At 42.6% G+C, this 26,729-nt stretch overlaps 2 protein-coding genes across 7 annotated transcripts in view; both read right to left on the bottom strand.

The window, feature by feature from the left end:
• Positions 1-9,774, bottom strand: part of SNX29 (sorting nexin 29) — a 459,625-nt gene extending 449,851 nt beyond the window's left edge. For 3 of the 4 annotated variants that reach the window (XM_032773950.2, XM_032773968.2, XM_032773976.2), the window contains exon 1: positions 9,668-9,759. In XM_032773950.2, coding sequence (XP_032629841.1) covers positions 9,668-9,674 — 7 coding nt within the window. In that variant the 5' untranslated portion in view covers positions 9,675-9,759. Of the gene's footprint in view, positions 1-9,667 lie in introns of all 4 variants that reach the window. The other variant, XM_032773958.2, reaches the window with a different exon arrangement.
• Positions 9,775-13,110: 3,336 nt separating this feature from the next.
• Positions 13,111-19,293, bottom strand: TNFRSF17 (TNF receptor superfamily member 17). 3 transcript variants are annotated; one of them, XM_032774034.2, is made up of 4 exons: positions 19,082-19,293; positions 14,913-15,050; positions 14,435-14,581; positions 13,111-13,733 (listed from the first exon to the last, which is right to left on the bottom strand). In XM_032774034.2, the coding sequence occupies exons 2-4, from the start codon at positions 15,028-15,030 to the stop codon at positions 13,465-13,467; spliced, it is 534 nt and encodes a 177-aa protein (XP_032629925.1). In that variant the 5' UTR covers positions 15,031-15,050; positions 19,082-19,293; the 3' UTR covers positions 13,111-13,464. The 3 variants fall into 3 exon arrangements, with proteins under 3 accessions (XP_032629925.1, XP_032629951.1, XP_032629936.1); XM_032774060.2 differs by lacking the exon at positions 19,082-19,293 and adding an exon at positions 18,382-18,522; XM_032774045.2 differs by lacking the exon at positions 19,082-19,293 and adding an exon at positions 15,660-15,783.
• Between the last annotated feature and the right edge of the window lie 7,436 nt (positions 19,294-26,729).

Genomic DNA, 26,729 nt, shown 5'->3' with positions numbered 1-26,729 from the left:
AACAGCTACCCACAGTGCACCGCTCCTGAAATCGATGGTAGCTTTGGACCATGGACGCAAACAATCGATTTCGGGATCCCACTGTGGACGTGCTAAACCGATTTTATTAGATCTGTTTTGTAATATCGGTTTAAGCTAATTCGAAATAATCGTGCAGTGTAGACGTACCCTAAGTGTACCACAACTAATCAAAATCACTTACAAAATTGTACAAGAAAAACATGCTAGTGAGAGTACACTCTTAGTAAAATCCAGCCATAAACAAAACCACCAATTAAACACATGCATGCCCCATGTTGCCTCAGACTCACTCCTTCAAAACTCCCACTTTTTACCAAGTAACTGGGAAAATTCAAGATGCTTATCTTAAAGTCAGCAGTCTCAGGCTATTTCACAATGAGAGTTTGTAGGAATTTCACAAGGTGAGCAGCTTTCATTCAAATGGAAACAAGTTTTATAATATTAGTTATGTGGAGGAAGGCTGTCTCCAGGGTACAACGCATGTGTTAATTTTCAAATCCATACCACTCTGACATCATTATAGCCATTAACATAAAAACTTTGATCACCTAGATACCAAATTGATGGGCAAAACATAAATTCGTAAATATGTAGAACATACCAGATTAAGCTTCTCTCTATAGTACAGACTCTACTAAAACACTGAATGGTGTGATACCAGCAAGTCAGCATACAACCCTGTATGGATGTGAAATTAAAGCTGAGTCCACACTAACTTGAAACTGTACTAGTCTCAACCATGGCTGCACATGGCTGTTCCTAATAATTTTCTTGAGTAGTTTAGATGAGGAGTTTGGATGATTTCAGCAAGAACAATGTTATAAAACTATGGATAGTTTTCATCAGTTTGATAAGTACAACTTGAAAAAATTCCCATTTCACACTTGTCAGAAAAAACTATCATACTGTTGTGTTTGACATGTATACTTTGTACAAAAAAGGGGTTTACAAAAAGCTACATTAAAAAAAATCCTCTAATAATTTTTAAAACGTAACTCTTTAGTAACATCAGCAACACACAGTACAAAAGATTCACAAAGTAAGACTAGTTAGTCTAGTTTCATTATCCAAGCAAAGTAAAGTGCAAAAAAATAAACATTTTTCATCTTTTATAAGATTAGTAGCTAGTAATATTTTTAGAACCATATATTTTACCCTGATTCTCTTTAAAACAACATATTAAATGTAATATATTAGGAATCAGCAACCTTTGGCACATGGCTCACCAGAGTAAGCACCCTGGGAGGCCGGGCAGGTTTGTTTACCTGCCATGTCCGCAGGTTCAGCCGATCACGGCTCCCACTGGCCACGGTTCACCGCTCCAGTCCAATGGGGGCGGCAGGAAACAGCGTGGGCTAAGGGATGTGCTGGCTACAGCTTCCAACAGCCCCCATTGGCTTGGGCCAGCAAACTGTGGCCAGTGGGAGCCATGATGGGCCAAATCTGCAGACACGGCAGGTAAACAAACTAGCCTGGCCTGGCAGGCTGTGTGCCAAAGATTGTCGATCCCTGATATATAAACACAAAATAGTATTACAAGCCTCAGTTAACTGTTTTGATCTTTTAAAGCAGGGGTCTCAAACTCAGCTTACCTTAGGGCCAGTGCCAGTCCTCAAATCCACCCAGCGGGCCAATGTCACTCATGCCACACAGAACTCTCCCCCCAAAAACTCTGCCCCCCACCTGCCTAAGGCTCGGGGAGGTAGTTTGGGTGGGGGAGGTGGTCTGGGGTGCAGGCTTTGGGAAGGAGTTTGAGTGCAGAAGGGGTGAGAGGTTGGGCTCTGGGAGGGAGTTTGGGTGGGGGATGGGGTCTGGGGTGCAGGGTCTGGGATAGAGTTTGGGAGCTGGAGGGGTGGGGAGGGGTGCAGGCTCTGGGAGAGAGTTTGGGGGTGGGAGGGGGTGTGTGGGAAGGTGTAGATGTGCAGGCTCTGGGAGGGAGTTTGGGGGCAGAAGGAGGTATGTGGGAAGCGGGACAGGATACAAGCTCAGGGAGTGAGTTTGGGGGCAGGAGGAGGTGTGTGGGAAGGGGAAGAGGTGCAGGCTATGGGAGGGGGTCAGGAGGTGCAGCGCTGTCCTGGGGCTTGAAGGCAGGGTGGGCCAGGGGGCCTCTGCATGCTGCTGTCCCCAGGCACCACCCCCGCAGCTTTCCACTGGCACAGGGGCACTCGGGGCAGAGGCAGGGCGCGGAGGCACAGACCTGTCCCACCCCACCTGTGGGCCACAGGAAGGAGCCGGCAGCCACTGGAGCAAGTAGGCAGCTGCACTGCACTGCCGGGGCCCCTGTTGGGGGAGCCCCCAAGGGCAGCAGGTGGGGCCAAGGGAGAGATCCAGCCCCAAAACTGTTGGAGCCCCGCGGGCCACATTGGGGAGGCTCACGGGCTGCAGATGGCCCGCAGGTCAGAAGTTTAAGACCCCTGCTTAAAGTGCTAAAGATACCCCTTGATAAGTCTTAAAAAAACACTACTGAAAGCCAATTTTACCTATATTAAATTTTATTTCATTTACAAAAGGATACTAGGGATATTTGCATAACAGTATCTTTGTTGTTTTTAGTATATCAGTCCCTGATTATCTCACTTGAAGTCCTAATTCTCCATTCATAGCATCACGGTTGGCTGCTGTGGAGAACAGTGTGATGAGAGGTGCATTAAGACTTCAAGCGAGGAGTCAACAACAGGAATGAATATCTGACCTTGAAAACAACATGCATACAAGACACGCATGCATAATTACTACTCCCATCTAATGGAGTTTCACCTGCATCTGAGGACATAAACAGGTCCAGAATATTTTTCAAAGATTCCTAGGAGGCATCAGTTAGCTCTGAGATATTATTGTGTAGCATCTTAATTATCTATACTATTATGAACTGCCTTGATAGTTAGAAAGGCTAATTGCCTTATATCAGTGGTCCCCAACGTGGTGCCCGCAGGCGCCATGGCACCCACTGGGGCATTTATGTGTGCCCGCGTAGTGCCCAGCAGGGGGGAGAAGCTGCAGGCCCACACCTGCCAGGGACAGAGAACTCCAGGGCTGCAGGCTGCGGGCACTGGTGTTCTCTGTCCCTGGCAGGTGCAGAGCTGCAGCTTCTCTCTGGCTCTCCGGGGTTGCAGACTGCAGGCGCCAGTGTTGTCAGTTCCGGTAGGCATGGGGCTCGCCTAGTGCTCAGCAGGGGAGAGAAGCCGGGGCCCCGTGCCTGCTGGGAACAGAGTACTCCAAGGCTGCAGGCTGCGGGCACCAGTGTTCTCTGTCCTCCCAGCTTCTCTCTGCACTGCCCAGAAGTGGCGCCAAAAAAACCCAAAAAACAAAAACGAAAAACAAACGCTCCGACTCTGCAGAATGGACGGAATGCCGCCCCGTAGCACGTGCTGCCCCAGGCACGTGTTTGCTCCACTGATGCCTGGAGCCAGCCCTGTATGTGGATAATTGTTGGCGCCCGCCACACTCTTCTGAAAGCACAAATGTGCTAGTGCCACAAAAAGGTTGGGGACCACTACCTATACGAATGAATGCAGCCAGCTTTCCTGTGTATGCATAGGAAATAGAAGATCAGCTTCAAAGCAACAATATATACTGCCTATTCTTCATCCAGGAAAGGTCTTGCTGTGGCAACTGTTATCAAGAGGCTTATCAGCTTGCCAGAAGACTCTAAAGAAAAAGCCCCGGACCTGATCCATTTTATCTCAGGTCTGCTTAAATTTTGACAAGCAAGATTTAAGTCACAAGACTGAGGTCTCCAGATTTACTCTGATTTACCCTGGAATTCTAATGGAAGAATTTGAACAAATGCTACACCTGGACTAACTATTGGACTATAACGTTTTTAATTGATTCCATAAAGACTTTTTACAAATCACCAGCCTTACAGTCTCTGTTACAAAACTGACCTCAGGACTTTTCACACATCTGTATGTACACTGATCTCTTAAACACTACAACTCTCTTCCTTCTTTTTCCTTTTGTCATTAAAACCTTTAGTTTTAGTTACTAAAGGTTTAGCATCTGCATGATTATTGAGTAAGATCTAAAACTCATGTTGACCTGGGGATCAGTGTCCGGTCCTTTGGGACTGGTGGACCTAAAATATGGTAAATCTGGTTTTCAGTAACCATTATATTACACTTGGCTATCTAGATAGAGGTCAAGAGCTGGAATACTTAAAGGGGACTGTATCTGGCTTCTTGGTAACCAGTGTGGTATTACAGAAGTTGTTTTGTTACGGGCATGGTGAATCTAATCAAGAATAAACCACTAGTCTGGGGGATTATCTGCCCTAATCCTTGCAGTTTGCATCCTCACTGTGGCCCATTCAGGCAATCACAAGGGGGACCAATTAAGAGGGATCTACTGCATTCCATTTCACAATTTACACACAGCTAAAGTTATTGTGATGCCCAGTCCTAATGCTGGGTGGCTGAACTACTCCCATGCAAATTCAAATAGCAGTAAATTTGCAGCACTATATATATTACTGGGGGGGAGGTACACTAAATATGTCACGCTGACGGGATGAAAAATTATATTTAGATGATTATGTAAAAAAAAGGAAGTCCATGCAGAAGTCTAAAAATGACAATGAAAATATGAATTTGAAGAAGCAAAAGCTAAGAAACGCATGAAGAGACTCCTTCCATTTAAAAGTAATCAGTTTCAAAAAATGAGCTAAAATTAGTTTCAGGTACTGCACCTGCCTCTGAGTCACCTCACATTTTTGGTGGTTTTACAGACACACTTTTCTATTTTTAAAATGTTTTTCCTCTCTGTATTGTATGAGAAAGATCCAAACACACACAAGTAGAAACTGACTGATTATGCAAGTGGGGGAAAAAAGTTTTAATCTAATCCTTCTAAGTTACAGTGATCTTAAGAACTACTTGTAGCAACTATAGTTAAAATAACTCAGACAGAAGCACAATTTTTAAACTGTGTCCCTTTAATTGATCCTAATACACCCAACCACTACATATGCAGCAACTAAGATTAAATTCAGATACGAACAAAGATCAGCTTTTAAAAATTGTATTTGAATTTAGTGCTTAATGGTGCTGCCTTGAATTAGCCATACTACAGAAAGCTTTAGTACCTAGCTGTCATACACCTAATTCTTGTCAGATCATACTGATACTATTTTAGTCCTCATCCTCTCTTATGCAAAGACAATCATAGTGAAGGCTGTGGTGCACAAATAGAGCTTAATGTGACTCTTCAGATTCCTGTTTTTTTGTAACCCAAGCCAGGATTTGAGTCAGTTTCAGAAAGTTAAAGGCAGATACATTTCTTCGCTGCACTATCCAGCAGATAAAATCATCTTGAATAAGTGACAAGTTAAAAACTGTGTTGGCATTAAGGCTAAGTTTACACTAGAAGCATAGTAAATCTGTTGTATCATTTCACCTAAAAGTGTCTTATAATGGTAAAAAAAATTAGGCTTGCCAAGCCAGACAACTGACCACCTATTATTTGACAAGGGTTAAATACTGTCAGATATTCCACCAAGAATGCCCTGATGTAGATGACAATCAAAAAGATAGGCTACATCATGGGGCCATCTGTTAGCAAGCATACTTAAATGTATTGATCACTCACTTTAACACATGCTAAGACCAACTGTTTGGAAAAACGTGACCTAACTGAAAGCTGAGCATCTTGATTGATTGGAATCTCTAGAACAAACAATATATTTGAATATATCTGTATCTTTATTTGTATACCTGTGTACATGGCAGTTTACAAAACACATCAAACAAGTTAAAAGATATGATCCCTGCCTCAAAGAGCTTAAATCTAAACTGACTAGACAAACATACAGAAATTAACTCAGAAAAGAGTGGGGGAGAAAGAGGAGCATTCAGCGATTAAGTCTCCTCCCCCAACAAAGAGAAAACATCCACAAGCCATTAAGATGATGGAAGAATTGGCCTATCAAGCATAAGTGCCTTTAAAAAGTTGCTATGTGTTTTATTTCTGTTTAGTTTTATTTTACTTTTTCATTGTAACTGTTCAGTCTTGAATAACGTTCACATTTAAAAGCTAACTCATTGCTAAAAACGATAATAAGAGTAATTATTTCCTTCATTTTTTTAAAGATTGATTTCATTGTGTTTCATATTCTTCTGAACTGAAACTTGTTTGTTGTAATTAGGCATAAATATCTAAGGCTAAGCCTAGTACAGACCATAACATCTTACACTTTTGTGTTACTATTCTATCTAATAAATAAGTGCTTTACAATATTTTACCTGTTATTTTTGGACCGCTCAAATGCCAACCCTATATATATGCGCGCGCACACACACACATACACACACACACACAGCAGACCCTTGCCAGAATGTGCATCTTTATAGCGCAAATTCAGTTATAGCGCGGGACCACACATGGATCCCTAATTTATTTACATTCACTGGAATCCATGGTAATGTGGGACCATGCATGAATCCAAAATCCTGCGTTCTAGCGGGGGTCCGGTGTATATAATTTATTTTTAGAGTTAGCATTTGAGCAGTCCAAATATATAAACACACACACGCACCAGAACCTCTGTTTAGCCAAAGCCCCCTTTGTCAAACCACCTCCACATTTAAAATTAGGCTATGTCCCCTGATATGAATCATTTACATTGAAGAGCCTCCAATTACCTGAATAAATCTCTCATTCTGTTAATAAAACTAGGTTCTGTCACACAGAAACCTAAGAAATTCCACAGTGTGCAGACTCCAATATGCAAAGTTTGGTAATTACAGTCAGCAAATGTAGTGAGTTGGTTATTTGTGTGATGGTCTCTGACAGTTTTAGCTATTCAATACTGTACATGGCAAATCCAAAATGCTATAATGGCCCCATAACTGAATACAGTTCGTGTCTATATTAATTGGGGTTGTCATCTCACCCAAAAAAAAAAAAATATTCTAGCATGTAAGAGTAGATCATCACTATTAATGAAGTAGATATAGATGTACAGGAAATATCTATCAGGCAGTATTTCATACACGAGTACAGTTCCATATTCTGTTAAAAAGACATCAAAAAAGTCACACCATAAGATACTCAGTCTATGTTACTAAGGCAACAGATTGATAAAACTAATAAACTTACCAGTCTAATTAAATTTTTAACTTTTGTACCATATTTCCATTTCAATTTGAAAAAAGTGCCCAGAGGCAATTCCTGGTTCTCACACACTAACATTTATACTTTTAGAGTTTGTAATACTGTAGAAAAATGATTAAGGACAAAAGTTTTAATTGATTTGTTTAATGCACGCAAATTGTCCTATTCATCTTTAGTTTTAAGACTAAGATTTTAGACTAAATATAAAGAACAGTGCAAAATCTTAAGTCTTAAAACAAAAAAAATGGAGAGAAAAATTCACATGCATTAAACAAGTCAGTTAAAACTTTGTCCTTAATCATTTTTCTATTATATTATAAACTCTAAAAGTATAATGCTAGTGTCTGACAATAAATGATAGCGACCCAGCCTCAAAAGAGACATGGCTGAAATAGATTACATTCAAGTTTGCCTAATTCTCTACCTAAAGACAAATGTGAATATGATGCATACTTTCTTTCCTGCTGCTCTGTTCCGTTACACCCAAATTTATGTTCTCATAAACCCTACTTTTTTCAGAAGAAAGAGTTATATTAATCTATGTTTCACTTTATTGTTTAGTCAAACTCATAGATCTTGGCAAGATTTACAAGTTTATAAAGGTAGGTCAAACATTTGACCTACCGTCCTTAATAACATTGCTTTATGCATGATCCTGTCCTGGATAACTGAAAAACATTTCAATTTAGAGAGAATTCTACCTGCATCATACATGTCTCTCTATTGGTAAAAAACCACAGACGAAGGCTTTAAAAACAAAGATTTGGTAATTCATAAAAATAGTGACAAGAAATATAGTATATAAACAAACTATGGACAAAACTGCTGCTAATAAAACAGCTTTCAGTTTTTCGTAGAGATGCCAACTGTTCTTTTTAACTGTAAAAGGAAATTCCATTGCTCAAGTATGCAAAGACTTACCACCCAACAACAACTTAAGTCCTACATCAGGTTGAGCTTACTGCAGGACTAGAGCCACACCTAAAAAGCAGATGCAGGCCCCTATAGGTTAAGAGAGTAGTTTTGAAGTATATATGTATATAGTGGCAAAACTTGAAATGAAGCTGAACATCTGAGAAAAGATTTACTGTGTTCTGAAAGTCTGAATGTTACCTGCATTTCACAAAATACTAATAACTTTCCCTGAGGTCTATGATCATCTTTTTCATCTCCTTTCAAGTCAAAATTATTTTGATAAATAACTTTTCTAAATACAAATGCCAGATAAACAGAGAGAAAATGTTACTAAGTTGCTTTCACTTTCATCTGTTGTATAGTTTCTCTTTCATAGCCAACGTAATTAATGAATCTACATGGGGTTTAGCTGCCTCAGTTAATACTTTAAATGTTAAAATTGCACCTTTCATCAATAGGGGTTAAACATTTTGGCAGTAGAGTTAGAACAGAACCCAGGACCTAATTCCCAATCCACTGCTGCAGAAAAAAGGACAGTCTCAGGGTCGGGGATGATTTCGCTCAGCATGCTATTTGTGTTTTATGAGCAACTCTGACAGGCCTTATTTCAAGTCAATTTTTATAACTAAGTTATCTCTCTATTTGAATGAATAATGTGTCAATCTGCATTTTGAAATAATATTTAAAATATCACTCACCTAACAATCGCATTTGATGATAACTATTGTTAACAGTTACCACCAGTCCTGGTACTTCAACTTGTGTGATCAATACTCGCCCTTCCCTCCACCTCAGAGATTAGCCTCTATGCTGATTCTCCCCCCACCCCTGCAAGGATAGTATTGCCCTAGATCCAATATTTCTGAGATAAAAGTCCAGTTCAAGAAAAACTGAGGCCTGTGCAAAACTGTACAATTCTTCCTCTCTCATTACAATCTTAAGATTCAGTAAACATCATCTTGCCTCACTTGACCTTAAATACTCTGCAGTTAATTTAGGGTAGAAGCAAAAACACGTTTCCAGAACTGGTGTGCGTATTTCAAGGGTTGCAGATGGAGGTTTCATATTGTCACTTAAAAAAGAAAAAAAAAAAAAAAATCACATCAGCAAACACGTTTCTTTGTTCCGGTTACTAACCACACCACAGTGTATTAAGTCAAGAAAGAATATTACATTATTTATGCTCTGTTTACTTTCTGCACTTTGCTCAGTTTAGGCAACTTTGATGCCAAAGCAGTCGGCTTTACAGGTGTTTACAGTCTGTGTGGCTCTCAGGGGCTCAGCGCTGCAGGGTCTGGGATTTCACACGTTGCTAGAGGACTGAGCTTCACACAATAAAAATGAAGGGGGAGGAGGGGAGATGCGCCTCATTCAGGGCTCCGGAGTAGGAAGGGCCACCTCCCTAGTGCCCAGGGGCTAGGATACCCCTCCAGCACGTCAGCCTGCCCCCAGCGGGAGCCGACAACCTAACCCGGCCCTTAGCACCGGCTAGCACGGGGCGCGCCATGACCCCCAGCAGGCAGCACCGCGGCACCACAGAGACTCAGGGAGGCCGGGACTCAGCCGAGAGACTGTGACACAGGCTGAGCCCCCATCCCCGCGGGCTCGGCCGGGCACTCACCGCTCATGATGCCCTGAGTCCGGTCCCTCAGCTAGCCCCCCTGCTCCCCTGAGACCGCTCCACAGAGGGAAGCCTGGCCAGGGACACACAGAGCAGACACCCCGCCCCGGAAGTGAAGCCCCGCCGCCCCGGAAGGTAAATTCTGGAGCCTGGGGCGCGCGCGCCAGAGAAAGCTTCGACATTCCCTCCTTCCCCGCCGCGTGCGCCTCCCCAACCGGCTAGCAGGAGCGCTGAGAACAGCCTGGCCTGGGGAAGGGCGCTCTCGCGGCGGGGTCCTGTGATGCCCCCCCTTGGTGGGCGGGTCTCTGGCTAGCATGAGGGCAGGGTCTTCTCTACCCTGCTCAGGAGGGACGGGCCCCATTCAGTCTCTGGCCGCTCCCGGGCTGCACGCGCAGAAGAGTTTGGGGAGGTGGAGGGCCTGGGGCTGCTTGGAAGGCTGCGCACGAGGGCAGCGGCTGTTTGGAAGCAATGTAATAACCACTTAGTGGGAGATTCAGGGCCAATTTTCTCTGCTAACTAATTACCTGAGTTAAAGAATCAGGCAGCCAAGGAAAAGGAAAGCTGGTGATGTCAGAAAGCAAAAGGCAAGGTCCAGATTGTGGCATTAGCAACTCCAACCTGGGGGAAACGGGGGTATCCAGGCAATTTATGCAAACTTTGCATCATGGGGTTTGTTTGTTTTTTGTAAGGTGAACCAAAAACAAAGCAGATTATCAAATATGAGCTGTTTTTCCACTCCTATACATAGAGGTGCTGCAGATCCTGATCTGAACTTCATTGTTTGGGACCAGCCCCTTCTGATGGAATTAAAGTAGAAACCTACATCCACACCTCACAGTTCAGGCCTATCTAGCAGCAGCATGAAGCAGCACTTGAACTCCAAGCCATTCTACTCTTAGAAACATAATCATCCAAATGTGAACATCCACAGTAGATGTAGTCCTGTGGTAATTTGGAAGCTTCTGAAGTATTTCTTCTCTAATGTGCTTCATTAAGCAACTTCCCCTTCACTGATTCTTTGCATGTACAGATAATTGTTTCAGAGCAAAGAGCTGTATCTTCACAATAATAATTTGAAATTATACATACCATATATAAATAAAAAATGGATTAAACTAGTGAAAAATAAAATATTCTAAAACTTTTAAATACAGGTGTCAGGTATCATTTAACCAAAAAAACATTCCAAATTGTTGATGTTTCAAAATACACAGCACCAAGAATAACTACAAAAGTAATTGGAAAAATTAGGTAGCAAAGCAAATAAGAATAAAATCTACTTTCTTCAATTAAGGGCTATATTCACACATAGATCCAAGGACTTGTATCCCAAGCACAAATCAAGATTAATGCAATTGTTATAACAGAAACAGTTACAATCCATCTTATTTAGATTCTCATGATGTATGGCTAGGCCAAAATTTTCAGACTTGTGTGGCCAGAGTTATGCATCTAAATCCATAATTGGACGCCTAAATATGTGGCCTGTGTGTCAGAGGTGCAGAGTATGATTCAGAAAGGTTCTTAATCTTTTTCCTTTTAGTTCCTCAATTTCCCCATCTTTAAGATGTGGGTTATTATTGTGTTACGAGTCTTAATTCACTCATGATTGTTCATTCTCTCTGAAATCCTTGTGTAAGCAGGGGAATGGTCCCGCTATTGTGGGGAACTTTCCTGGCTTCTACACTACCCTAGTGAAGTGGGCTAGCGAAAGGATCTGAGTCCTCGCTCCCACTTCCTTTACCCAGAGGCCTCCCTGCCCTTGAGGACTCCCCTTCCACTCTCCTGTCTGGCAGAGTCCTCGTAACCCCAACAAGGCTAGGCCCAGGATTCCTGGGTGGCTCAACCCCCAACCCTCCTGTGGTCACCCAGGACAGGGGCCAGGGTGTTCCCACTCAGGGGTACTCTCTTTGCACTGGGCACCTCTCTGACCCACTGATCACATCATACAATTTAAAGCAAATACAAGTTATTTAATTAACAATTAATTTTAAAAAAAGAAGGAAAAATGGGAAAGGAAAACACATCACCCCGCTCTGTGGCAGGGACCATCACAAACAGTGTCTCTGGACATCAGGGCACTTCACAGTCTGTTCCTTGTAGGTCCCAGCCCTCCTTTTCAGGCCCTGGCTATGCTGCAGGGACGCTGCGGGTTGGACACTTGCTCTGGCGGTACCCATGCACTCTCTCAGGCTCTGGGTGGCAGGACCCTTCTCCCCAGTGTCACCCCCACTCTGTCAGGGTTACGATCCCCCTCCAAGTCTGGCCTGCAGGGTCTCTTGCCTGAGGCGTCTCCTTGTGCTGGGCCCATTGCCCAGGGTCCCCCTCGCTTTCCCCAGCTGCTCACCGCACCCAGCTCCAGACTGCCTCAGCACAGCTGCTGCCGCTCTGCCTTCAGCTCCCTGGGCTGCTTCTCTGGCTTCCCTGGCTCCAGTTGTACAGCTCTGCTCCCAGGGCAGGTCTGCTCTGCAGGCTGCTTCTGTGAATCTCTCTCAGCTCTCACCTGCTTCCTGGGCTGCTTGTCTGGCTGCTCTGGCTCTGGTTGCTGCAGCTCTGCTCCCAGAGCAGGTCTGCTCTCTCTGGGCTGTGCTCTGGCTTTTTAGGCTGCAGCTCTGCTCCCAGCAGCTTAGCTTGGCCCCTACTCTCGCCTTAGCTCAGCCCCACTCTGTCTGACCCAGGCAATTTCAGCTCACATGGAGGACAGGACCCACCCTGGCCTTCTGTCTCTTTGATTAGCCTTCCCGCCCTGTCAATCACACTGACCTAGAGCATTGGCCTCTCGCCATTGTTCCTGGGGACTGTCAGTCTCAGGGCCCTGATTTGCCATCGATCCCTCCCCTTTTAGTGCTGGGAGCTAGCAACCAAACACCCCCACTGAAACTTAGTAAGGGGATAACTGTCCCCTTACAGTTGGATGGACAGTGCTCTAGTAGTACAAAGCTGATTATTGCTGAGCACAAACAGCCTTCATTGACTTAAATAGGAACTGCAAGTGCTCAGCAGCTATGAAAACCATAACACTTATTTAGATACCTAGGCATACCTAATTTTAGATTGAATTTTTAGCAGGTAGCTAGTTGATACTCCTAGTAAATCCCTGCTAAGTACAAAAGATCATTATGGAGCCCACGCTAAAATAGGGAGATTTTACATTTTTTGAAAATGTTTGATCCATAAAAGAAAGCCCTCCTCTACTATCAGAAACCAGATTGGCAATTAGAGGTTCTGCAATATCATCTCCTCTTCCAGTATAGCTCACAGCTGATATCTTAACTGGGTATAATTTCATATTCCATAAATGTATCCAGTATTAGAGCACTTCCTTTGCAAGCATTTCTATTTTCACTGGGCCCCAAAGTCTCAGAATCTGGATCTCTGAAGTGGTACAAAAGTGATGCTACATACCTTTATTTTTTTTTTCACCTCTTAGTACTACAAAAACATTTTGGTACAAGATTTATTTGTGTGACATAGTCATTAAATATATATTTGAGCTTGCTTATTGATGGCATTTATGCACATCCAGACTTTTGACTAGTAAATATAGTCTTTAATGATAGTGCAGAAAAGTTTTCCCCACATAGGGGTTCTTATAGCTTATAAGTTCCAGTAAATAGCTCCCAAGGGAGACTAAAATTAGAAATAATGTAATACCAATGAAAGTTAAATGTAAGAGCTATAAAGAAACCACACGTACTATCCTTTTCTACTGACAGCAAATAATAAAATTTATGAGTATACCTATACTGGATGAGCTGATTGATTATTATGTAGTAAAAAATGCTTCCATTTCCCTATCACAGAGTCATCATTGCACCTGGAATATAGCTGCAATATTCAGAAGTTTTTGTGGTGACCAGAACAGTAGCTCCTTCCTCTGTGGCTGGTAATGGGAATGAAGTATCAAAGCCAGTTTGGAGTTTCACCAAGCCACAGTCTCCGCAAGTGCATTCCTCCTCTGAATACATCAGTGATGCTTCACTTTGGAGGGAATCTCCAATTATATCTGTATTCACACTGGTCTCAATATCAGCCTTGAGTATAATATTCAGCTCTACTGCAGACTCTATGAAGATATGAAAAGATATTTTAGTTCACATGTCATGCTATCTCAGTAGTAAAGTCAAGTCATAGAATCTACTAAACGTGTCCTCCGCTCCCAAATTTAGGATGGACATGTATGGAATCTACAGAAGCCTCTTTGCTGTAAATATCTATGGATATAAAAAGGTCAAAAATTAATTTAATTCTTTCTGCCTCAGGGAAAATATACTTTGTATATGGCTTTGAGAGGCTACAGGATTGAATCAAGTCAATTTACACTTTATAAGCTGCAAGGCTAATCTTCCATTTTTATTCTCCCGCCGGATAAAATTCCTTTTGACTTCAATGGCAGGAAGGACTGGGCCTTGATAAAGAAATTCTGTTAAGAATTTATAGCAATTTTCCAATGCAAGATAGGATAAGCAAGTTAAAAATATATATTGAAATAAAAAAACAAATATGATTCTGTAGGAGACCAGCGGGCTCCTAACTACTACTGGCTATAATATGATATCCTTACCCAGGTTGGGAAGTACTTTTTTCCACAGTTACCCCCATTGACTTTAGTTCGTCTATTTATGGAATAATGTATTCTCCAACATGAGTAAAACTATCAGAATCTGGTGATGTAGGCTATATTAAAAATTATAAATTAAAACAACATAGCGGAAATTCACAACAATCTGAAAATATTTTACAAATAATTGACAAGCATATTTGTACCTGTGTTTTTCAGTTCTTCCTTTGATTGTTTTGGGTGCCTCATTTTAAACAAGACCATTAATATGAACACTGCGAATGTTAAAATCACTCCTATTCCCAAACCAATCCAGAGAATTCCATCTGATACTTTTACTTGACCTGTAGTACCTTTTAAAATAAAGGAGACATATTATGTACATTAAAAACAACAAGCAATTAATAATAAATATATGGCATAATCTATAAGCCTCTCACATCTCTAAGGAATAATTTCTTTTTCTGGTGAGTGACAGCTAGGTAGCTTGAAACATTTACTTTTCCTAACATAGTTCAGTTGATATATAGAATACTGTGTTTAGGTCTTCAATCTTGTACAGATTTTATACTTGGTCTTGTAAACTTTAGTGTCATTTTTCATGATTTATATTTAGAATCAATGCAAAGTATAAACGTGAAAATGCACAGCACAAACAAATAATGTTACAGAATTGGTACTTACTCTCATTACAATAGCTCTGACATGAAAAAGGTGGCTTACTGGAACATCGAAGTTGACAGGGTATACAAGATTGCAGCAAGCTGTCAAAATACTCATTTCTGAAGCAATGTTGAGCCATCAGGGTCAGTAATTAGTGAACTAGGAAGCCACAGAAATGGTTAACGAGTAAGGACAAGCTAAGGAGGAAGAATGTTTCCACTTCTCACTTTGTACAAACAGTAGTAAGTGTGGCCAGCAAGAGCAGCTAAATATCAAGGTCCTTCTTAAAAAGAGTATATTAAATAATAGGGATTTCACCCTGAGGCCTCTCAAGGGACTCTGGCTGCTCATTTGAATAGCAACTGCAGATTCAAGTTTCTAGAAGGACCATCCAGCTGGATGGAAGTAATTTTCAATGTAAATTCTGTCTGAAACAGAAACTGATTATTTATAGAGGACATTTCTCAAGCAGGTGCTAAACACTATACACTGTAGAAAAAGTCTGAGGATGCCTAAACAAGCATTTTCATCAACAGGTAGTCCCTATATTCAGGAGTTTGTTGTATTCTTTCTCTCAGACTGATGGATCCGTATCAATTATATCTCATTCTAGACTGCAAACTTCTCCATGAAGCATTGGTTCAATTTTTATTCTTTTCTGTTCCATTGCCACCACCACACAACATACTGTATTGTTGATGAATAGAGGAGAAAAAAGAGGCTGCGCTGTCTAGGGGATAGAGAAGAGGACAAAGTCAATACACCTACAAAATGCATGCTGTACCCCTCCTCCTCTCGGATCCTCCACTTCCCATTGGCTGGGCTGGGAGGATGGGCGGGCTGATTGCTTCTCAAGTTCCCTTCCCTGCCACCTTTTCAAACAACAGCTCAGCTTTTCAAGCTGCCCTGCCCTTCCTCTCCTTACCTGCAGTTTTTGCATGCTGCAGATCTGACCTATTGCTGCTTTTGGGTCAGGATTGAATTTTTCCCATTGGACCAAACTGGCCACGGTCTGCTGTTTTTTTGTTTGTTTATTCACTTTCCTTGCAGTATCATGGAACCAAAGTAGCATTGAAAGGAATAGGACTTGAAAGTGTAATAATAGGAAGTTTATGATGACTGTTTATCTCATTGCAACTTGCAGCTAGTGTCCAGCATGGGTAAATGCTAAAAGGGCCAACTCTCAGAGGTAAATGAGACCTAGGACTTCACTGGTTAACTTTGTGTCTATTGGAGAGATGGAAACCTGACATTGTCATGGACCAAGATCCCTCCTTGCTATCCTTGATCCCCCCCACCACAGGGGGAGGGTGTGAAAAATGTGGACATTTTCTGTAATATTTTTATGAGCTATTTTTGATGCTCTACCTATCACCTTGGTACTGCTACACACTGGGGGCAAATAATTTATTTTCTTGCTAGGACATGAAAGATCCAGCTAGGTATTTGAGACATATAGCTGTTGGATAGTCTGGGCAGGAATCATTTGAATGGATGACCCTACATGGACAAATGGAATGACCCTACATAGACAAATTAACATCTAGCTGCAGTGGCAGCTGAACATGTGAGTATAACACAGTTGTGTCCAAAGAACTAAGATAAGAAGTGTCAGGTGGCTGTGTTATGAGCTGAACACTGAGAGACACAGGCTGTGGCCTAGGAATAAGACAATGGGAGAGACAGAGAAATGAAGCAAAGATGCAGCTTGGTTCAAGGGAACCCTGGCCTTAGTCTCCCTGAACTCTGTCTTAACCTTTGCTCTTCTATGATAACCTAAGGACTTTCAGACTCTGTAGACCAAGTGATTAACAAATTGTTATTCTGTTTTTAAAAGACTGCCTGGTGTCACCGCAAATATTTACAGAGAGCATTGTGCCCTGAAGAAGCACAAACCTCCTGTAGGAGTCTGGTTTGGCTGGATCTGGTCCAGGGAGCCATGGAGAGAGACAAGGATTGCTGGCACCTGAAGGCCTCTTTTCAGAGTCGTGGAGCCACAGACATTCCCTTGTGGAACTGTGTGGACACTTGGGGTCTGGCACACTAAAGGGGTCACTCCCAAGGGACTGGTTACAGGTCTTATCTATACCTTTGTGCTGTGAATGCAAGACAGAGGGCAAGAGGATTCAGAAGTGAGCTGAGTTTTGGGGTTTGGCCAAGGAGGGTCTACCCCAAGTTATTGATTAGATAGTAAAAGCCTTGTAACCCCCCACTGGACACAGTCAAATGGTTGGTGTGTGAAACTATGGGGTGTATAGCACACTTCCTGGTGTTAAATTAATACAGTTGTGGTCTGCCACTTAATTCGATCCCTGTGTCTTGTCATTAATTCACCTGCATATACTGATACTCAATTCTCTTCTATGATTTGGCTATAATATTCCCTTTTTTAAATACTTATAATAATTCACTATTGCAGCTATAAACTGTGATAAAAGTTTCTGTGTATATAGAATACATTCATACTGAAGAATAGATGGGAACCTGTATACTCTCCTACCCTCTTGCCCCATATTCCACCACACCAATGCTTGATCAGCATCATTTAGCTTTTCATTTTAATAAGTCGTCATAAAGATGTTTTGTAATTCTTTACATGAACGGTTCACAAATGCAAGCCTTGAGAGGATCCAGTAGCAGGGCATTCTCCCTAATGATCCTGAAACTAAAGCAGGTCCAGCAGTCTCCACAGCACACAATTAAATATTCCCATCTTCCCTAGTGGGAACAAAAGTGAATCCGCACCTCAAACATAAGGAAGCAATGATCTGGCCTGGGTCACTTTCATCCCTGAGTTACTAATTCTGTCAAATACACAAGATGTGAAGTGTTCCCAGTTGTATGCGTAGGGCCTTAATTCACCTGGAATAACCCCATGGTTCTCAAAAATGACCATGAGATTTCAAAGAGAGAAGGTGGGTGAAGTAATATATTTTATTGGACCAACTTCTGTTGCTGAGACAGACAAGATTTTGAGCTTACACAGAGCTCTTCAGGTCTGGGAAACTAACTCAGTTTCCCAGACTCGAAGAAGAGCTCTGTATAAGTTCGAAAGATTGTCTCTCTCACCAATAGAAGTTAGCCTAATAAAAGGTATTACCTCACCCACTATGTCTCTCTAATATCCTAGTACCGACACAGCTACAACAACACTGCATATATGAGATTTCAGGTCAGTCCAGAAAATCCAGTGTCCACATGGACACTGAAGTCACTCAAAGCAATAGGCCTGGATGTATTTGAGTAAAATACTTGTACTCCTGAGCTATTCCAAATATGCAGACATACCTTCAAAAGTGGCAACTGATTCTGAGTGCTTCTGTTTGTGGAGTTATCTACCCAACAATTAAAGCTACCAAAATCAGTTTTTAAAATATTGGCCTGAAACTATCTTGACCTTTACACTAGATAAACAACCTAGAACAAAATTGTCATTCAAATAAGGAATGCCCTGCACCTGAAATTGGTTACAAATGGGTAACTTTCTCACCCTGACCCACCCTGGTCTTCTTTTGCACTATGTATCCATCTACAGCAGTGGTTTTCAACCAGGAACATGCGTACCCCTAGGAGTATGCAAAGATCTTCCAAGGGGAAGGTCAACTCATCTATTTGCCTAGTTTTAGGCTACAAAAAAAGCACCAGCTAAGTCAGTACAAACTAAAATTTCATACAGACAATGACTTGTTTGTACTGATCTATATACTATATTATATGGCAACATAACATATGTATACGCACTGTATTAGACATGCATTTTATGTCATTTACTGATGTATGCAAACGGATTAATGGGTTGAAGTTGTCATAGAGATTCAGAATATTAGTGTCATGGCCTTGCATGGATAAATTTAGATCATTCAGATTGCTAAATGTATCTGTGAAGTAGGCAAGTTGAGCTAACCACACAGAGGCAATTTTCTACAACACACAGTGTCATTTGATAAGGGTACTTTCTTGAGAGAATCAGCTGCTTTTTTATCAAGCATGTTTTCTGCAAGCACCATAGCGGCAGGCAGAATAAGATCTTCTGAAATTGTGTCAAACAGCTAATTTGATTTTGCTACAAGAAGGGAGACAGCATATGAAGCTTCAAGTGCTTTTGTAGAAATACTGGAAGCTTTTTTTCATTTTAAGCTGCTAAGTCTGGAACTCAGAAAGCTTTCTTTAAAAAAATTCTTCTATCTTACCAGCATGCATGGGGTGTTTTGTCTTCAAATGTCGTTGCAAATGCACTGGTTTCATACTGTTAATTGATAAGAGTTTCTCCGCAAAGGAACACAAAAGTTGAGGTGGATCACTATTTGTAGAGATGTGAATCCAAAAGCAATATATTGTTTGCAGAACTGATTATATTTTTTTTCAGTCATTTTTAATTTCTTGCCATTTTCAGGTTTCAGAGTAGCAGTATTCGCAAAAAGAACAGGAATACTTGTAAAAGCAGCAGAGAATCCTGTGGCACCTTATAGACTAACAGACGTTTTGGAGCTTGAGCTTTCGTGGGTGAATACCCACTTCGTCAGACGCAGGTAGTGGAAATTTCCAGGGGTAGGTATATATATGCCAGCAAGCAAGCTAGAGATAACGAGGTTAGTTCAATCAGGGAGGATGGGGCCCTGTTCGAGCAGTAGAGTTGTGCATAAATAAGTGTGGCACCCTATCAACCTACCTCTATTATCGAAAACCTACCAAACCGCGTATGCTCCTCATGCTGCAGCTCCACCAGGCACTCTCACATGATCCATGTCACAACCAAGCACTGAGGTACAACCGCATCTGGCTACTAACCCCTGCAAGAACAGAACTACAACACCTACAAAATCTCCACAAGCATTTGTCTCAAAAACTACAATAGCCCCACGCACGAGAATTGAACATCAGCAAGAGCAACGTCGTACCCAGAGCCTTCGCTCTGCAAGACAAACTCAGATAAGAAACCAAAGGATCCACTTGGCCATCTACATACGCCTCCAGCTAAAACCCGTATCCAACGATCATCAGGGATCGTAGCAACCCATCCTGGACAACTGATCCCAAACTTTCATCAGGTCCTTTCGTGTGGCAGGCCAATCCTTTGCCACAGACAACCTGCACTGAAAACGTATTTCTCACAGCACTGCAACACGTACATAGAAACTCTATCACCATCAGGACCCATCATTTCAAAAACCTCGATGCCTATCCTGCCCCAATATCTACATCAACGACACCTATCACAGGACCTAACCAGAATCAGCCATAACATCACTGGTCAGTCCACTCGCAACGTACCACCAAATGTGAATATACGCCATCATATGCACAGCCCCTCTGCTATGGTACATTGGCCAAACTGAACAGTCACTACGGAAAGGATAAATAGGGACAAATCAATATCAGGAATGGCAAATATACAAAAACCTTAAGGAGAGCACTTACAACCTCCTGGCCACACTATAGCAACTCTTAAATGTGCCATCCTGCAAGCAAAAAAACTTCAGGACGGCAACTTCAAAGAGAAACGCTGAGCTCAGTTCACTCTCAAAATTTGACACCATCAGCCTCTGAGACTAAACAAGACGTGTAATGGCTTGACCAATTACAGAACCAGTTCTCCTCCTGGGTTTTCACACCTCTACTGCTAAACAGTGCGCCCATCCCTCCCTATTGAACTAACTCTGTTAGTCTAGCTTGCTTGCTAGCATATATATACCTACCCCTGAAATGTCCACTACCTGCAATCTGACGAAGTGGGTATCACGTCCACTGAAAGCTCACGCCAAAACGTCTGTTAGTCTATAATAGTGCCATCAGGATCTCTGCTGCTTTTACAGATCCAGACTTAACAGCGGCTACCCTCTGCCCTAGGAAACTTTGGCCCTTAGAGACTAACAAATTTATTTCAGCGTAAGTTTTTGTGGGCTACAGCCCACTTCATCAGATGCATAGACTGGAACGTATAATAAGGAGATATATATACACATACAGAGAACATGAAAAGGTGGGAGTTGCCCTACCAACTCTAAGAGGCTAATTAATTAAGATGAGCTATTATCAGCACGAGAAAAAAAAACTTTTGTAACGATAATCAGGATGGCCCATTTCAGACAGTTTGACAAGAAGGTATGAGGACACTTAACATGGGAGAATAGAGTCAATGTGTTTAATGGCTCGACCATTCCCAGTCTCTATTCAAGCCTAAATTGATGGTATCTAGTTTGCATATTAATTCAAGTTCAGCCTGTTGGAGTCTGTTTTTGAAGCTTTTCTGTTGCAAAATTTCCACCTTTAAGTCTGTTACTGAGTGACTAGAGAGGTTGAACCAGACGGTCTCTACGCAAAAGAATATATAGACACAAATCTGACATCAGGAATCACAACATTCCAAAACCAGTAGGAGAACACTTCAGCCTTTCTGAGCATGCTCATTTTCCTGAGCAATGAAATCATTTCTCTCCTTTTTAGGGAAGTGTTTGCAATTAGCTTCCCATGAAGGTAATCTGGACAAGACATCAGCCTTAGTGTGCTTGTGCCCAGACTTCTATGTAACTGTGAAATCACAACCTACAATTCTTCCAACCACCTGGCATTTTGCCCTGAATCTAAAGAGCAATGGAAGGGATGTATGGTATGTCCTAACCACAATCTTCTTCAAATGCAAATAATGGTGAAAATTTTCTATAGCATTAACTACTGACAGAAGTTCCTTTCGGGTAATGCAATAATTTCTCTCCAGAGAATTTAGACTCTTACTGTAATAAGTCCCCACCCTCTCAAGTCTTTTGCTTTCTAATACTTACGTCAATACTGCCCCCAAACAGTAAGCACTAGCATCTGTATAATATGAAAGGAGTTTAGGCTAAGACAGGAGCCATCATAAGAACTTTTCTCAATTCTGAAAATGCTAAATCACACGCTGTTGACCACTGAAGTAGTTTCCCTTTCTCACCCATCCCACGCAATGGTTTTGTAATACTGGCTAATCCACAAATAAACCTTCTATAATAGGAGCAGAGCCCTACAAAACTCCGCACATGTGTGAGTGTCTAAGACATTGGCTAGTTCTGTGCAGCCTCAATTTTCTTTTTGTCAGTGAAAACTCCCTCCTCACTGTGTGCCCAAGGTAAATTCCTTGTTTTGAAACTGCTCACATTTGTTTAGGTTCAGTTTGAGATTAGTAACCTTAAGCTTATCACAGACCATTTATAAATGTATCTATTCTTGCTCAAAGGTTAGCATGCGCCACCATATCACCAAGTAAACAAACGGAACTAGAGAAGCACATCCTGCAATACCCTCTTCAAAAAAGTCTCAAACATGGCCTGGCAATACATGAGCTAAGCATCACTTTAAATTGCCACAAGCCTTATTCTGCTGTGAAAAGCAGTCTTTTTCCTGTCCTTTGGATCCACTCCCACTCACCAATACACATCTTTACGATCCAGTGGGGAAAACCAGACTGAAGGTGCAACAGCATCCAGGGTATCATATATTTGTGGTAATAGATAGGAATTCATTTTATTTTCTATACAGACACCCTCCGACTTACGCAATCGTTCCGTTCCAGAAAGCCTTGCGTAACTCGAATTTTGCATAAACATATATCCGTACGTTACGCAAAAATTTCCACAACTCGAAAATCCTATTTCTGGCTTATGGAACTTTTTCCGTAAGTGCGAATTTGCATAAGTTGGGTCTTGTGTAACCCAGGGAGCATCTGTAGTCCACTCTGTAATGGTATGGTACATTCCATTAAACTGTTCTGCCAGTAGGTGGTGTTATGTGCTTGTCATGGTATAATTCCCCACTCTGAACCTTAGTGTCCAAAAAATGGGGTACCAGCATGAATTCCTCTAAGCCTAATTACCAGCTTAGAACCTGTAGCGCTGCCACCAACCAGGAATTCCAGTGCCTGGTACACTCTGGTCCCCCAAAACCTGCCCGGGACCCCAAGACAGAACCCCTGGATCTTAACCACAAGGAAACGTAAACCCTTCCCCACCGTTCCTCTCCCAGGCTTCCTCCTGGGTTCCCTGGAAGATCACTCGATTGAAACTCCTTGAATTAAACAGAGAGGAAAATCACCGTCCCCCCCTTCTCTTTCCCCCTCGACTCTTCTGAAAGAGAAAGTAATCCTGAACAGAGAGGCATTAGCTTCTCTCTCCCCCTTCCCTCCTTTCTCCCACCATCCTGGTAATCCAGACCCCGTCCCCTGGTCTCACAAAGAAAAAAAAAAACAATCAGGTTTTAAACAAGAAAGCTTTAATTAAAGAGAGAAAAACAGAAGATCTGGACCCACCTCCAATTAGAAGAAACTTTTGCTTCCAGTCATCAGAGCACAGCCAGATTTGATGCAAGGACCAGAGAGCAGAATGGGGACTAAGCGGCTGATTGGAGGATTAACCCTCCCCCCAACATCCAGCCCTTCGTGGGGCTACATGTGCAGGGCTGCCCGGGCAGTGTAGTGTCAGGTGCAAGTGGAGTCAGCCCCAAAAACCTCCCTGCAGCCTCTTTCAGCAGTGACTGGTTCCTCCACGCTGCATGCTAGGACTTGGGGTCATCTGTTCCCCGGCTGTGCTGAGCCAGGAACTCTGCACTTCCCCATTCCCCCGCAGGGCAGCTGCTTGGTCCTGCCTCTGCTCTTCTGTCCTTTTGTGCCTGGCCCCCTGCGTCCTAGTGCTATGTGTGCGGGGAGCACACGCAGTGGGCACTGTAAGGGTGGTGAAGTGAAGCCAACCCAGGCCTCCCGCAGCCTTCTGACGATCCTCATCTGTTTCTTGGAGTGTGTTGGGGCAGCATTAAGGGTTCCCTTGGGGCGGGCTGGAGCACAATGCACTCCAAGCTATGGGCCGTGCACTCACCACTCCGCAGCTGCAGCAGCCAAGGCTTGGGGGGCGTGGTGTTTCCTCTGAAACCTACATTTTACTGTCAAACTTCAAAACAGAACAAATAACATTTAAAAAACCAACCAACACAACACCTTCATCTAACATCCCATTTAAAAATGAAAGAATTTGCACCATTTCATTTTAATAGCATTGACAGCCCCTGGAGACTGATTGTCCTAAACTGTCCCTCAGAACAGAGGCACATGGCGTGTTTTCCTGTAATGTGACTCAGCCTGGAGGTGAGCGCCAGTTCTCAGCTTAGATGGTATCTCAGTGTATAAAACCACATCAACTGCAGTCATTTCTACTGAGAGAGCTACCAAAGAGCTTATTTTGCAGTTTATGTACTCGTGCTCCTTCATCAGCACCGTGATTCCCCCCTGCAATAGAATTGGGCTAGGCATTGACACGGCTGGAAAGAGAGGCTGCTAGCCACTTTGGGATAGGGTTTACTTTGACTCGAGTTTGTGCATTGCAGTATGGACACCCAATGCCCAAAGTTCAAAGCAGCAGGTCAGAAATCCTTAATCAAGGTGATAATGCAGTATAGATGCTCAAGCCCAGGGTCCAATCTGATCAGCTGACTCGAGTCACACTAACTCAAGGTGCACATTGCTGTGTAGCTGTATCACTAAAAGGATTAGAGAAACTTCCCCATAGGAGGTTTCCCCAAAATATCCGCTTGGTGTTTTCCTGCTTATCTATTGGCAGCATCTAGTTCTGGTCTCGTCCAGAGACCAGGATAGTGACTATATGGAGGACTTGAATGGTCTAGGTCTCACTGATCAGCAACCTGGTGCTTGTTTTTGAGGAGGCGGGGGGGCGATCAAACAGTCAACTGCCCCAAATTCCCCCCAAAACTTTATTTAAATGATCGATTCAATCATTCACTATTAACTAAGTATATATAGAAATAGGGAATTGCAGATCTGCAACAATCTACGGAATCCTGTTTTAATTTTGGTGTTGTGAGGGAGCAATCGATTATGAAGCCCAAATAAGCAGAAGGAAGGAGTAGAGCCCTCAGATTACATCTGAGCCCTCAGGAGAAGCAACTTCTGCAGCGCCCAGCAGGGAATCGAAGTCCCCAACCAGTCACAGCCCCCCATCTAGCTCTGCAAGGGCCAGGTCTGTTGCAATGGCCACCTTCCTGTGGCTCTAGAGACTGCTGCTCTTCCTCTGCTGGCGGCAGCCTGCAGATTCTTGCAGACATTTACTGTATCAGTCACACTTGGATCACATTTTCAAGCTCTTCTTTCAACTTTTAGTTTAGAAACTTTTTTTAAAGTGAAGATGAAATTGATGTTACAGGTGACTAAAGCTGACAAGTGCCTTCGTAATCTGACCTTACTTAAATGTATATCTGGAAACCCACAGACTTATCCCAGGTTTCAGTCTGGGAAGCCAGCAGAACCCTGTGTTGACATACATTGAAACATCTTCCAATCTAGTGCAAAGTGGAGTATATTAAGCAGTTGGCTTGTGGTCCTGAGGCAATTCTGCTGTTTTTTGGTGATAGTGGATAGTTGGAGGGGCAAAGAGCCAGAAGACGGACAGATGATGGTTTCCTGCTCTTCCTTTTGGATGTTAGGAACACTGAAGGTGTGTCATACTGCATTTAAAACCCATGATAGCAAGTCTCAGATCCAGTCTACTGACGCCAGGCTCGCACTACAGCACTAAAAACAGCAGTGCAATGTTGCAAAGGTTGGAGCTTAACAAAAAGAAAACCCCCCCCTTCCCCCCGAAACTGCCCTCCCGCAGGGCTTCAGAGCTGGACTCCAGCTCGGAACCCAAACGCTCTAACAAAGCTTGTTTTGAGCGCTAGAGCGCTGAGACCGTGGCACAGGTTTTAAAACTTAGTGGTAGGATGTAGAGCTGTGTGTACACCACATACTCTCTTTGTTATTGTCTGTAGTTATTGGCTAACTTGGTTTTAATCCAAGTCTGTATATGGAAGTGTTGTCCACATCCCCCCCGCAGAATACATCTCTCCAAGAAGTATCTGTGCCTTAGGAGAAAAGAAAAAGTCAACCTGAAGCTTGGAAAACCTCTGTGGCCCCTCGCTCTGCTGTTGGGTGGGTCAGGTAACACAATGCATCTTTTTAATTTTCTGTGCTACAATTGTCAACGCTCATCTTAGCCTCTGAGGTTCCATCTCTGAAATGTTTTTCTACCTTGTCTTTGAGAATTGGTTAGTGGTAATGTTAATGTGGCAGAGACTTATTTTATATTATGTGCTAAGTACTGTTAGGGCAAAATCATGCAAGTGCTCTGTGAGAAATACAAAACATTCGTGTCTGATTCAACAAAAATGAAGCCCATTCCAATAAATGTGGCAGTGCCTGGATGGCCTTATCTGTGACCTAAGTCCGTGGTGTCATTTCCCTCTGCTGACTTACAGTCCTTAAGTCCAAAATCTTTCTCTATTACAGGTTAAAAATGTTGCCCAAGGTTGCCATTGACTGGTGTGGTTTTGCAGTAGCAACAGGCAGTGCTATGGGGAGATATGACTGACCCAAATAAATAACAGGTGAGTCTTATACATAACATCTTAAGGGCTGCATCTCATCACATTTATATGAAGAGATCTGTAATGGGTTTTGCTGTTAGCACTGCACTATAATTGCAGCAGGAGAAAAAATATTAACGAGTGCCCATCTTTTCTCAGAAGAGCCGCATTTCAGTCCTCAGTGTTGAGTAACGCACCCTACCTTAGTCTTACTCCGAACTGGTTTTGTGTGCAAATCCCAGCTGCGTTACTCTGTGAGCAGAAAACAGAGCAGGTGCTTACTACGCTTGTTAACCTTGGTAGTTGCTAAGGCAAGGATTTTCAATGATCCCTGATATGGGCATTTTTACATCCAATCCACTTTAAGAACCCCTATTTTTTCAAAATGCTGAAACCCTGTTCCTGAAAGCAGGCCCTTTTAAAGTGTTCATGTTGAGCACCCAAATAGCTGAAGCATTC

The sequence above is a fragment of the Chelonoidis abingdonii genome, chromosome 9 (assembly GCF_003597395.2).
Source record: "Chelonoidis abingdonii isolate Lonesome George chromosome 9, CheloAbing_2.0, whole genome shotgun sequence".
Lineage (NCBI taxonomy): Eukaryota > Metazoa > Chordata > Testudines > Testudinidae > Chelonoidis > Chelonoidis abingdonii.
The sequence above is the reverse complement of the archived record's forward strand: the minus strand, read 5'-3'. Positions and strand labels throughout refer to the sequence as shown.

What these genes read in the sequence shown, in the direction of transcription:
- TNFRSF17 (XM_032774034.2), bottom strand. Translation starts at nt 15,030, where the DNA reads ATGGCTCAACATTGCTTCAGAAATGAGTATTTTGACAGCTTGCTGCAA. An exon ending in TCAGAGCTATTGTAATGAGA is followed by an intron (nt 14,582 to 14,912) that starts GTAAGTACCAAT and finishes TTATTTTAAAAG; the next exon opens with GTACTACAGGTCAAGTAAAA. An exon ending in GGAAGAACTGAAAAACACAG is followed by an intron (nt 13,734 to 14,434) that starts GTACAAATATGC and finishes ATATCTTCATAG; the next exon opens with AGTCTGCAGTAGAGCTGAAT.